General features: G+C 35.7%; 1 protein-coding gene across 14 annotated transcripts in view; it reads left to right on the forward strand.

Moving 5' to 3' along the window:
• dnah7 (dynein, axonemal, heavy chain 7) overlaps window positions 1-14,454 on the forward strand; it is a 359,684-nt gene that overhangs the window by 146,681 nt on the left and 198,549 nt on the right. For all 14 annotated transcript variants that reach the window (XR_011356527.1, XR_011356526.1, XR_011356528.1 and 11 more), the window contains 2 exons: window positions 728-904; window positions 9,214-9,345. Coding sequence is in view for 11 of the 14 variants with exons in the window: in XM_069934600.1 (XP_069790701.1) it covers window positions 728-904; window positions 9,214-9,345 (309 nt within the window). In the remaining 3 variants the exon portion in view is untranslated. The remainder of the gene's footprint in view (window positions 1-727; window positions 905-9,213; window positions 9,346-14,454) is intronic.

Here is a 14,454-nt window from a genome sequence, read left to right on the forward strand (position 1 = left end):
GCGGGGCAGCCTGCCAAAATGGCGCCGTCAGGGGTTTCCTCCCGACCTCTGCACAGGGCTCAGAAGCCCGCACTTGGGGACCCACGTGACATCCCGGTGATGTCGGGGCCCCCCAGCGCAGTTCTCAGCCAGGTCCCGGCTGGCAGTATAAGACCAGCCAGGCAGACTGCAATAAATCTGTCTTTGCTCACTGAACTTAGCCTGTCTGGTTGTGCGATCCTTCAGTTAGCAGTGTAGCCGCCGCTACATTATATCCATTGTTACGGACATAAAGTAGAAAATTTAAAAAGGCTTAAAATATTTGGTGGAAAAGTTTATTGTTGATCACTCATGCTAAATGGACAAGTAATTTTGTAAAATGGACATGTGGAACTTGTCACTCTATAATCATGTTGGGAGGTGGTAGCCATTGCTGTCACTCCTATTTGGTGCCAACAACCAAATAATTCATTTTGCTTCTTTGTATTTGCATAAATTTATAATATTTGAAAATGATTTTCCTATTAACTTTTTTCAAGTGAATGACAAAATGTATGAAATTTCCTATGTGCCTCTTCTGGTTGACTGCTGTGCGTTTATTGGTAGCAACACTGAAAATATGCTTCCATGGGTTTCTGAGCAATGAAATGATGATAACAGATAGAGAATATTTCTTGATATGTGGTCTTCGAGACAAACTGTTGGGTTGAAAATAGTTTTCAATTAAATTTATGCTTGTTGTCTTTAGGTTTCAAGGTGTGGAATGGTTTACATGGAACCTCTTATGATGGGATGGAAACCTGTAATGGTCTCTTGGATGAATAAAATGCCAGCAGGTGTTCGTCCCATGCACAAAGAATTAATTGAAGGATTGTTTGACAGAATGGTGCCAGTGTGCCTCCAATTTATTCGAAAAGCAGCTAAGGTAACAAGCTAACAATAAATATCACATCTAAAAACTGTATTTCTGTCAATGACCATTCTTAACCTATTGCAAACATGCCATGAATAAAAGGTGACCAAGCTTCAATTAAGCATAAATCTGGGAACAGCTGCATTGGAACAATGACACAGCTTGTAACATTCTTGCATTGTTGATATTTTATTGTGAGTGAAATAAGTGGAAAATAGTAACAATGTGTAATCTTTTGGTTTATAACTGTTATAGAAAGCTGGTTCTGGGATGGAAATCTTTATCAGTCCACATTTGATCAGGCAGAGACAGCACAAAAAGATATTCTCTGACATCATTAATATAATTTCATTTAGCACTAACTGCTCTGTTTGTTGCCTTGTTGAATAACTATAGAGTCTAATTTTAGGTTGTCTAGCACCATCTAAAGCTAGCTAACAATGATGAAAGTGGGTGAAAGTTATCCTTGAGATTTGGAAACTTGTTGGAAGAGATAATAGAACATTACATCAAGCAGGTTACAGGATTGTTGCAGTCATTCAGCAGAGCTCGATTTTAGTGTTATTAAGGATCATATTGTTCATATCCCCACTTCATTATTCAGTTAGTAATCTTGGTTCCGTGTAAAATTTCTAGTTTATTGCAACTTATGGTGAAATGGTTCTTGTAGCTAGATCTTTTAGCTTCAGAGCTGCTTGAGATCATCCTGTAAAGCAGGGGTCAGCAAAGTGGTCTATATTAACCTCTGGGGGTTGATGGGACTATCCAAGGTCTAGGTTATCATTGATAATATTTATTTATTTTACATGCTTGGGGATTAATGAGAGATCAAGGATTCCATGAAGAGGTTGATGCTTTGAAAAGTTTGCTGATCCCTGCTGTAAAGCCATCTGTAAACTCCTTGTGAGGTGACAGCTTCCATTGGCCAAGTTGCAACCTTTAGCAATCACTGCAAAGCCTCATAGGAAAGGCAAAAGTACAGATCAAATAAATACTAAATGAATGCACAAGGATGATCATATGGTGTTTGTTTTATTTTTGTTATGATTTGATGCATGTATGGTGTGGGATACCAATTTGGAAGGATTGTGCATAATTATAATTTTGAAGTTTGTTTATTAAAATCTTAATGTAACCAAGTCCTCCATGATAGCCTGGGTAGAAAGTGACTCATTCACTGCTCTTCTAGCCCTTCCTGTTTTAAAAAAAAGTTATAATTTTTTTCCTTTTGACCATCTGCTTCATACTCTCCAGCCGAAGACAAGGAACAAGCACACATTTATTGACGGTTATAGAGGAGGTAACATTTAGTGACAAATTTTGCATTATACTGCTAAGTGTCTTCAAACATAGGCCAAGCGATGAAAATGTTGTCTATGTTCAATAGGAAGCAAGCATTGACAAACATGATATTTCTTTGCTAAATGTTTGATACTCATGGAATGAAATAACTTGCAATTGTTGTATGGCTCTACCTTCCTGTTAGTTGGCTTCAAAGTTATTATTGGTGTAGTTGATGGATCCTTGAATGAGTCTATTGTCTTTTAAATCCCAATGCTTGTATCTCTGCAGCTTTCTGTCCAAAGAAGAGATAACTTGAACTGTCATGCACTAAAGAATCTTTCTGCCATCTCTATCCAGTGGCATGTTGCAAATTAAGTGTCATTACTGATGTTTATTCTACCAATTTTTTAAAAATTGAGAACCCAGTGTTACCTTCATGTCACTGGCAGCCCAACTCTATGGTTGTAGCTCTAAATGAAGCACATAATAGATCTTGAGATCACTTCCTTTAACAACAGGAATATTCTTTCATATTTCCCTTTACACTGGTGGAGGTAGGAGAACTGCTCTCTAAAGATAGTTTGAAAATGAAGCCTCCTCCTACATTAATAGGTGGCTCTGCGGTATGTGCCATGTCCTCATTCTCCAATCATGTTGCAGGCCTTGGGGAATGATTGATTTATCTTGTGTTTGGCAGCAACAGATTTCAGATAAAATTTACATCCCAATGTACAAATGCATAGCCCATGAAGGTCCACTAAACAAACAGCTGCAGTGATGCATTGCTTCAGACATTTGCATTGAAGTTTCAATATCTTGTGATATTTTAAAAAAAGTGCACAAACAAGCTATGTGAAATCCAAGCTGTAGCAGATTGTGTTCATCTCCAAGATTAAATTGGAGGATTCCCTCAAATCAGTGGAGTGGACTCAGTTCAAGAACTGAGCAGATGACCTGAATTATTACACTAGAGCAGGGTCAGTGCCAAAGGGGGCCTTATGAGGGCATTTCCCCCCCCCCCCAACCGAGGTGCTGTGCCCTCCCAATGGGGTGTCCTGCCCCACTCCCTCCCACATCAGTAGTGTCTAGGTTGACGCATGCTAACGACTCTCCTTCTGCCTATGATCACATCACTAATGTGCATCAAGCATCAGTAGCACCTAGTGACGCTTGACGCAATAAAAAGAGCTCCCTCAGGTGGCCATAACGACAGGTAGGCAGCTGGTTGCCAGTTCCTGCCCCCCACCCCCCCAACTCGCTAATGCTCCCCTCTAGCTTATGTTCTGGGACCAACCCTGCACCAGAGTCATTACAGATTTTCTCTTGCATCCCACTGAATTGTCTATTCAGTGTCCCAGAATAGGAATGGGGGTTTGGTTTTTCACACTTGGCCACTCCTAACTGGGACATTGAATGCTTTTATACTTGCAAGGAGCCATCCCCAGAGTTAGAAAGTGTTCTACCTTCTACCAGTGATGTCATAACCCATCGAGTGATGGTGGACCTGCCCTAAATCCTGATCAATGTATTATGATCTTATATTTGAACAAAATTAATTGTGCCTAATTATAACATAATTAAGCTTTATGTACAGCACAGTATGAGCACTTCAGCTCCTGTTGTTGTTGTGTTGACCTATATAAACCTTTATAAGGGACTGTGGGAAAGTGCTAGCAATAGTGGACAATTTTTAAACAGGTTGGGAAAGTTGGTAGCGCTTTAGTGCTCAATTTATATTGCGTAGGAAAGCTGGTAGTGCTATTGTTTACAATTTATAAATATCATGCGGAAAAAGCAATGGTGGACCTGCCCTCCCAGTATTCCATGTGACGGATAAAGGGCTGTATGGAAGGGAGAGGCTGAGGGGAACCTAATGGATGTACAAAATTATGAAAGGCATGGGGTACAGAAGAAAATTTTTCCCATAACATGTATCTAAAACTAGAGTGCATGGTTTAAGGGAAGGGACAAGAGAGTTTGAAAGGATCTCAGGAATTGTGTTTTACACAGAGAGTGACTAGAATCTGGAGCACATTACCTGAATTGGTGGGGAGACAGATATTCTCAGTGTTTAAGAACCATCCAAATGAACACTTGAATTATCAAATTGTGGGAAATGTGGATTAAGTGCTGATAAATGGTTGGCATGAACATGGTGGGGCATAGGGCTTTTTCGGTTACTGACTGATTCTGTAATTTTAATAGTCCGAAGTTCAGACAGGACAGGAGAGTCATTTTAAATTTGGGTGTCAAAATATGTATATATCAATAAAAGAGACCATATAGGGCACTGCAAATTGAATATTAGACGGATAAAGGTCAGCAAATAGGATTGGGATGGAGCACTGGAGTCCAGTTTTCCTGATGATAATTTCATAATATAAAGAGAATTATAAATTAAAAATCAATCAGAAATAACAAGTTTGTTATTGGAAAATTTAGCCTTGTCAAAGGAAAACCATTGATGATAATTTGCTAAATCATTTGAAGTGGATCACATCAAAGAAGGTTTCCAAAAATTAAATCAAGTCAAGAAATGTATTCTTCAAATATTACCTATGTTTTTATCTGCATCATCATTTTGTTGGAAGATCTCTGATAACTCTCAAGGAATACCATAATGGTCACCCAATGACCAATGACCAATCACCCAATGATCCAGTTGAATTGTGTGTATGGACAAATGGAATGCATTAGAAATAACAAATGTGAACCTTTGTACAAGTAATGGCCCCAAAAAAACTAGTCAATGTCCATCACCTTGAATCCATGGCAAAAGGGTTATCTTGTTGCATATTTGGGTTGTACTGAGGATATTGCAACCCTAAAAAAAAATTTAATTAAGAATACAAAGAAAAAAGTATCCTGGGTGTTTTTATAAATATAACAGGTCTTTGATTCTGTTTGAAACAGCTTGATACAAAATTATTGAGCCATCAGAGTATAAATAAATAGCTGAGAAATCTCATTGGCAACATTTATGTGGATTCCCATGTATTGAGAGAGTTCTCTTTGCCAGTTTCTATCAAGTGAGTGATGAAGCAAGGAGACTTGTTATCTACAATTTTATTTGAAGTTCTGATGCACCTTATATAATAAAAGAAAAAGCTTTAATTCAAATGACAAATGTTAGCATTTGTTACCTATTTCTAATTCTATAAAGTAATGGTGTACCAAGAGGTACAGTGATCAGAATTTTGTATCTTTTCCTTAATGATCAATCTTTCCCATCTTCTAAATGCTTCACTGTGCCTCCTTCTCACTGAACATGCCCCAGGGCAAGCTTCCTCCTTATCTCCACTTTTGCTACTTATGCGCCCCATTTTTACCATCGCTGAATCTTGACCAAATCTGACATGGACCCCACCTTCCCTACTCCACCCACAAAACTTAAATGCAACTTTTTTAACCCTAAACATTTAGTAGGGTGAAAAACTCCTAATTAAATAGGTTTTGGAGACCAGATGTTGACGTTGTTGAATAGTTTTTGGACCTGCATCCATTCAGGCAATTTAGGAGTCATACAGAATCGAAATGGGCCCTTTGAAATAACTTGACCACACTGACCAAAATGTCCCTCATTCACTTTCCCACCTTTGCATTTGGTCCATATCCCTCTAAACCCCCCCCCCCCCCCCCCCACTCACATTCTACTTTAAGCAATAAATACTCTGTGATTGGAAGGGATGCTTAAGGTGATATATGTGGGTGGAAATAAAAAAGTTTGAAAACCACTGTTTTAATCGTACTTAATTGACTCGTAATTTGCACGATTTAATTAACTCCAAAGGAAATTAGCCAATGACAATTTTTCTCAAGCAAAATATTTCAATAACAATTGGGTCTAGAGCAGTGATTCTCAGCCTTCCCTTCCCACTCACATATCACTTTAAGCAATCCCATACCAATCACAGAGCACCAATGACATAGGGATTACTTTGAATTTGAATTTAGATGGACAGTTTGAAGACCTCTGCTCTAAGCCTACCCTATTCATGTATTCATCCACATTTTTCTTAAACTTTACGGCAGCCTGTTACATACATTTACCACATTTAAAAAAAAAAAGTTACTACTCAGGTTCTTATTAAATCTTTGACCTCTCAATTTAAAACTGTCTTCTGGTTACCGAATACCCGATCTATTCCTCATGTTTTTTTACACCTCACTGAGATCACCTTTCATCCTTCTTCAGTTTAATCTCTCCGATTCCTGATAACATCCTTATAAATTAACTTCTCTGTTCCCTCTCCTGCTTGACAACACCCTTCGTATAGTATGGTGACCAAAACTGAACACAGTACAACAAATGGGGCCTCATCAACAACATGACCTCCCAACTTCTCTGACTGCTGAAGGCCAATGTGCCCAAAGCCTTTTTTAACCACCCTATCTACCTAGGACTCAATTTTCAAGGTACCATATATTCCTAGATCTCTCTGCTGTACAACACACCCCATTCACTGTGTCAGTTCTATCTTAGACTGTATTAAAATTCCATCAGCTATTCCTCTGCCCATGTACCCAACCAATCAAGATCTTGCTATAATTTTTTAAAAATATATTATTTATGATTTTCCAATCTCAAACTCAGTTATCAACATTATCAATATCTATGTTAACATAGTCAGCCTTGACAACATTTTACAATTGTCCATTTTATTCAGTTTCTGCAGAGATCAAGCTCTTTTTATCTCCCTTCCTCCCCAATCCCCATATTCGACATTAGACGTTTAACTTATCACAATTACACAGGACATTAAAGACATTCACAACAAAGGAGCGGAACATATGTCAGGATTTTGTGGGGTTGTCACGGCATGGCAGCCAGAGCCCAGGCTGTTTCATTTTTTTGAATTTTCCTGGTCAGTATGGGTTGGGCCCCCTGTGCCCCTCCCCAAATGGTGGAGGGGTAGGCAGGTAAGGTTTCTTGAAGTCTGGCATTTGTAATCCACCCAGACTATAATCCCAGGTCAATTTTTCCAAAGAGACCCTGGCCACTTTTCCATTCCATAGGAACGAGAAAAAAATTTGGAAGAATCCCCAGGGTAAAGCCACGAGCAGTCTCTGAAAGAGATAATAAAGCCTCAGCAACACATTCATTTTAATACAATTGACCCTGCCCACCAAGGTTATTGGCAAGGACATCCACCTAGGTCCTCCTTGATTCTTTCAAACAAGGGGGTATAATTCAACCTATATAAATTATTCAAGTTGTTATCTATTCTAACTCTCAGATATTTGATCCTGTTTTGTGGCCACTTTAGATGGCTGTTCTGCTGACATTGACTGCAGTCTCCCTTAGTGAGTGGCATAATTTCACTCTTATTCCAATTAACCTTGTAGACAGAGATCTCTCCCCATAGTCCTCTGTGTTGAGCGCAGCCTGGACAAAGAGTTTACCGAATGTGTCACATATATCAGTACATCATCTGCAAATAAGTTGATTAATGTTCTTCCTGGCCTGCTCTAAATCCTTTGATGTCTGGGTCCTGTCAAATGGCTTCGGCTAATGGCTCAATGGCCAATATAAACAGGGCTGGAGACAGCAGGTATCCTTGTCTACTTGATCTTGTCAATGGGAATGCTGGAGAAATTTGTCCATTAGTCACAACTTTAGCCTTGGGCACATGATATAGCACCCTTATCCAATTTGTAAATGTAGGCCCTAACTCCGATGTTTTTTTTTTCCCAGCACTTTGAATAGAAAATTCCACTCTAGCCTATCAAATGCCTGTTCTGCACCCAGGGCCACAGCCAGACCCCTCTCATTCCTGGTTTGTGCCAGATGCATTATATTCAACAGACTGCCAATATTGTCTGCTGACTGTTTCTTTTGCACAAAGCCTGCTTGGTGTTTGTTTCTTAGTTTTTGCAAATAATTCATCAATCTATTCACCAGGGCCTTGACAAGTATCCTATAGTCTGCAGTTAACAGTGAGCTAGGTCTATAGGAGGACAGCAATAGTGGATTTTTAAGTATCATCATAATGATTGCTGTAAAAAAAAAAAGATTCTGGGAGGGTATGGGTCTCCATTTTCCTGGTCCATCACCACTGAATAGAGGAGTATCGGTAAATCCTTAAATTCCTTATAGAACTTGGGTGGAAACCCATCCTCTCCTGGAGACTTGTTAGTCTGCAGTGAGTTCAATGCTTTCCCAGTTCTTCTGGATTCAAATTTGGAAGCTCTAATTTGGACAGGAACCCGTTGACTTCATCAGACCCTCCTGTTAGCTCTGATTTGTATAAACACTCGTAAAATTCTCATTAATTTTTGGCAACTGTCTTCACTATCTAAAGTACCAGACACTTCAATGATTTCTGCATTGAAGAAAACAGAATCATACTCCTACATGGTAGATTGTGTGAAGTTTTGGGGAGTTGGATGCGATTCATTTATTACAAAATGACGTTGTCTAATTGAGTTTATGGTCAATGGTGACCCCCAAATGTTGTAATAACTGAATCCTCAGTATCATAATGTTCTTCACCTTAGAACCAGATGATTAAACCTCCTCTTGTTGAAAGTCATCATTATGTGAAATTTTTATTATTTTTTGCCCCATTGAGACGATCGTGAGATAAATTGAGAATTGTGGGTGTCTGGAATGCTTTGCTAAGGATAGTGGTGGAGACTGAAACATTAGGGCCATTTAAGGAACTCTTAGACATGCACATGGATGAAAGACAAATAGAGGGTTATGAGGTAGGAACGGTTTAGATATTTTTTGGCAGGAATATATAGGTCAGCATAACAAGGAGTGAAGGACAGGCGCTGTGCTGCAATGTTCTAATTTCTAAGTTCTAAATTGCGTGGAGCACTAGATCAGGGTCTTGACATTATAAACATAAAATACTTTGGTTATGAATTTCAGTAGTTTTTCTCCCACAATTTACTCATAACTCCAAAAATTGTAACATAACTTTTCTGTGATTCCTGCTTTTTAACTTATAAACAAAGTCAGTGTGTATATTATTTAGTTGACTATAAATGCTAATGTGAATAACATTATTTCAATTTTTTTTATCATATAGGAGCTAGTTCCTACTGCTGACACAAGTTTAGTAAAGTCGCTTATGAATCTTATGGACTGTCTGATGGAAGAATTTACTGATGCAGTCAAAATAAAACAAATGAATGAAAGGGATATTTGTTCATGGCTTGAGGTAGGGGTAAATTTTAATGTGACTAAATTTTGTATCTTTCTGAAATATAATTGCTTATAAAGTTTTGCAGATGGATTCATGTAACATAAAGTGTACAACACACAATAATAGAAAATTTTAAATGTAAATATTTACTTATTTTGTTGCAGGTTTACCACTATTGGTCATGCCTTAATGCTTCCCAAATTCCATCTGAAGCCTCCTTATTTTTGACATGATCACCTTCTGGCCTTGTTCTTTCTTGCAATTTTCCTTTTTGATTTGTGATTTCCTGGCTGTCTTCACTCTCCTTGTTCTCCACCCTTTAACTAAAATCCTGGGAATCAAACTTTGGCTAGGCTGTTAAAAGAATATAAGTGCTGTAAATGTTAGACTATACATAAGGTTAGTAGAAAAGAATAAAATACATGTTAACTAAAAAGCAATTTTGTGGAAATTGTGCATTTCACAGTATCAAGCTTGTAAGGTCTCTTTCAGGCTTTACTTTGGACTCTGCTCAGTTTATGGACTCCCTTCCCTGGTAAGCAGGCAAATTTTGGTTTCTTCTCTCCTACCAACTGCATAAAAAAAAAACCCAATAAAAATGTTAAGTGAAGTGAAAATAATGTTTTTACTTAAACATGCTTTGGCCCCATTTGGAATGGCTGCTGCAGTGGATCAATGATGTATACTGCACCAAGAGATGTGCATTCATTTAAAAAAAAAAGGATTACTAAGGTAAAATGCTCAAGACGCAAAATGTAAATGTTTTTTTAAACTTTATTTGTAATTTTCAAAATTGAACTTAACAGTTTACACACGTCATCAACAACTTTTACAAATCTGTGTCAATTACAACTTATCCTAATCCCATCTATGCGAATTTTCTGTCATCCAAACCTAACACTCCTTGCACATTCCCCCCCCCATTCCCTTGAACTCACTTAACACTTAGACAACCAAAGAAAAAAAACATTTTCCTTGCCACAAGGCTCCTCACCTCTGGTCTTTGATTTCAGAGCTGTTTTCTTATCATTCTTGGCTGTGGATTAATTTTTTTTTGTAATTTTTGCATTCCTGACATGTTCCCACATCCCTTGTGTGTATTCTAGCAGTTTCTTTAAAGTTTTTCTTTCGTTAATTTCCTTTCTTTTTCAGGATCTCTGGGATCTTGCCTCCTACCCCCTCCACATCACATGACCTCCCCAGATGTAATTTTTTTTTAAAGTAAAAATTGTAATGTATTTTAAGATGACTAATTTTGGCAAATCATTGCAATAAATGAAAGTAAATAGTACTTGCCTACAATCCTGCCTGTCTTGGCTACAACTTTTTGAAGTTTTATCCAGCAATTTTGGTGGGGAGTTACTATAACATAAAAAAGGGCAATAAGAATAATGAGTAATATGAACAGATAAATTATTTGTATGCTTGTTCTAGGTATTTAATTTAGAGGTCCTGATTAATTTTTGGGTAATTGTATTCCAGATATTTGAGCCACTTTCGTACCATGATGTTCATATTTATTTCATTGGTACATAGTGAAAGTAGATAACAGCTATTTTCTGGATCAGCAGTCATGCACCTTTTGTACTTTTAAATCATTTTTATTTTGTATGCCCATGAATGACACGATTTTACCATAATGACTGCCTTGTTTTTTTGTAAACTGTATAATATGCTAAATAGTTAATTTAAATTGCTGGAGAGTGTCTCTTTAAAAGAAAAATTGTATTATAATTCAAAGGCTATAATTTCCAGGCCATCATTTGGTGATCTTGTATGTTATCGTGGTATAATTTTTTTTAGTTCAACCATTCTCAACCTTTTTTCTTGGCTATGGCCTCTCGAGGCCCCCTTCCCTATGAAAAAAAAAGAATTATTTAGTTTACGTGAGGTGAAAAGAAAACATGGCTTTTACTTAAATGTGCTGTGGCCCCCAGGGGTCCCTGTTGAGTATGGCTGGTTTAGTTCAATATCTCAGTCCTTTGCTCTGGAGAGGTGCTTTGTCCCTAAGAGCTATTGGGGCCTTGCAGATGAACAAAAGCTTGTTTCCATATTTAAATTTGCTTGATATATCATGTGGCCTGTTTCAATTCATTAGGTAACAGGATAAATATTTCTTAGAAATTAGGTCAATGGAAGTCATCAGTCACTGTTGGTATTAACTGCACCCGGTTTTATTTTTTGCTAGGGGAGTTTAAGGGTTTTTTTTTTAAGAGGGGTTTTTTTTTTGTTTAAGGGTTTTTTTTAAAGTAAGTTGTGAAAGATTGGGTGCCATTATATAGATTGTAATGAGTAATTTAAATTTTGCAACTTTTAATGTTAAGGGGTTAAATCATCTGATAAAGAGGAAACATATTTTGATTATATTAAGAAATTAAAAGTAGATATAGCATTTTTGCAAGAAATTCATTTAATAGAAAAAGAACATTTAAAATTAAAAAGAGATTGGGTTGGACATGTAATTTCATCTTCATTTAATTCTAAAGCTTGGGGGGTGGTGGTGATTTTAGTTAATAAGAAAATATCTTTTGTGGTAGATTCCTTTTTTGCAACTGTGGGAAGAATATTAATTGTTAATTGTAGAATTTTTTCTTAAAGTTGGACTTTAATGAATGTTTATGCACCAAATGAAGATAATGGGACTTTTATTTCAGAGGCATTTTTAAATTTGAATCAGTCAAATGGGAATGTATTGGTGGGAGGGGATTTCACTTGCTGTTTGGACCCATTGTTGGACATATCTCCAAAAATTGTTATAAGGTCTAAGATGGAAAAAAGATTGCTTGAAATGATGAAGGATTTGAATTTAGTGGAAATTTGGAGGAAATTAAACCCAATGGAAAAAGATTATTCATTTTATTCAACTCGACATAACTCTTTTTCTAGAATTAATTTATTTTTGATTTCTGCACATTTACAAGGTAGATTTGATTTAGCAGAATATAAAAGTAGATTATTGTCAGATCATTCATTATTATTAATTACTGAATTGGTAGAGACAACTTATCGATGGAGGTTTAACGAAATGTTATTGAAAACAGATTTTGTTAAATATATAAGAGATCAAATTAATTTTTATCTACAAATGAATCAAAATTCAGTTCAAAGTAAGTTTGTTTTGTGGGATGCTTTAAAAGCATATTTAAGTGGATTAATCATTAGTTATGCAACAAAATTTAAAAAAAAACAGTATCAATTAGAAAGTTCAAATTTGGAGAAAGAAATTGAAAGTATGGAGAAAAGGTTACAGAAAAAATGTATAGAGAATGATAAGATACAGTTATCTAAATTGTAATTATGCTATAATAATTTACAAACATATAAATATGAGAAATTGATATTGAGATCTAAACAATGTTATTATGAATTGGGAGAAAGAGGACACAAAAATTTGGCATGGCAACTTAAAACTGAGCAAGTATTGAAGAAAATTAATGCTATTAGGAAGAATGGAGAAATTACTTAAGCAAAAATATATTAATGATGAATTTTTTAAAATTCTATGAAAATCTGTATACATCAGAAGGTAGTCAGGATATTGATCAAATTGATTTATTTTTGGATAATATAAATTTATCAATGTTGAATGAAGCAGAAGTTAGGAATTTAGATATTTCATTTACTGAATTAGAATTGAAGGAAGCTTTACAATCGATGCCTAATGGGAAATCTCCTGGAGAAGATGGTTTTATGGTGGAGTTTTATAAGGAGTTTAATGATTTACTATTTCTGTTACATATAGATGTTTTAAAACAAGCAACTGAATCAGATGTATTTCCAGATTCTTTCTAAAGAGCATTAATTACAGTTATACCAAAAAAAATAGAGATCCTCTAGCATCATTAGAATGATATCATTATTAAATACTGATTATAAATTGGTGGTGAAAGTCTTGGTTAATAGATTAATGAATTATTTACCAAAACTGGTTCACGTTGATCAGGTAGGTTTTGTTAAAGGCAGGTACTCAGCTGATAACATAGTTAAGTTGATTTCATTAATTAATGCGGCAAAGCAACAAAATAATCAACTAATGGTTGTATCTTTAGATGCTGAGAAGGTGTTTGATTGAGTTGAATGGAAATTTTTGTTTAAAGTATTGGAAAAAATTAATTTTTTCCTTTTTTTAAAAAAAAAGATTGGGTTAAGGCTTTATATGCGGGACTTACAGCAAGGGTATTAACAAATGGCCAGATTTCAAATTTTTGAAATTGTTTTGTTCTACAAGACAAGGTTATCCTCTTTCACCTGCTTTATTTGTCTTAGTGATTTAACCTTTAGCTCAGGCAGTTTGACAAGATTTAGGTATTAGGGGAATTGGAGTGAAGGAAAATTAGTATAAAATTAGTTTATTTGCAGATGATGTTTTGATATATTTAACTGATCCAAAGGTTTCATTAAAGTTATTACAGAAATCATTGAATAAGTATGGTAAATTATCAGGATATAAGGTTAATTGGGAAAAGAGTGAGATTTTACCATTAATGGAAGAAGATTATAAAGATTGTAGCCAAATTACTAAATTAAGATGGTCAAATAAAATTAAATATTTAGGAGTAGTTGTAAATAAAAATTATAAAGATTTGTTTAATTTAAATTATGTACCTTTAAAATCGATTTAGACAAATGGAAAGATTTACCATTGGCGTTAATTGGAAGAGTGAATTGTATAAAGATGAATATTTATCCTCGAGTACAATAATTTTTTCAATCTATTCCATGTTTGGTACCAAAATAAATAAGGTAATTAGGTTATTTCTATGGAAGGGTAAATTATTAAGAGTTTCTTTACAAAAATTGACTTGGAGTTATGAATTAGGTGGCTTGAGGGGAGGGGGGATTGGGGAAGGTTTTTTTAGGATTTTTAGTGGGTTTTTTTGTGTTAATGGGGGAGGGATTATAGAATTTTTATTTCTCTCTGTCATTTGAAAATTTAAATAAAATTTGAAAAAAAATTAGGTCAATTAATACCTAAAAGGATTTAGTAAATAAGTGAATAATAATGACATGTTGAAACTTGACCATAAAATAAAAAAAAATATTGGATCTCTCACACACTAAAATCACAAACTTGAAATTATTCTGCACTTCAAAATGATTATTTAAATATAAATTAAACCACTA

Source organism: Narcine bancroftii, chromosome 4 (assembly GCF_036971445.1).
Source record: "Narcine bancroftii isolate sNarBan1 chromosome 4, sNarBan1.hap1, whole genome shotgun sequence".
NCBI lineage: Eukaryota > Metazoa > Chordata > Chondrichthyes > Torpediniformes > Narcinidae > Narcine > Narcine bancroftii.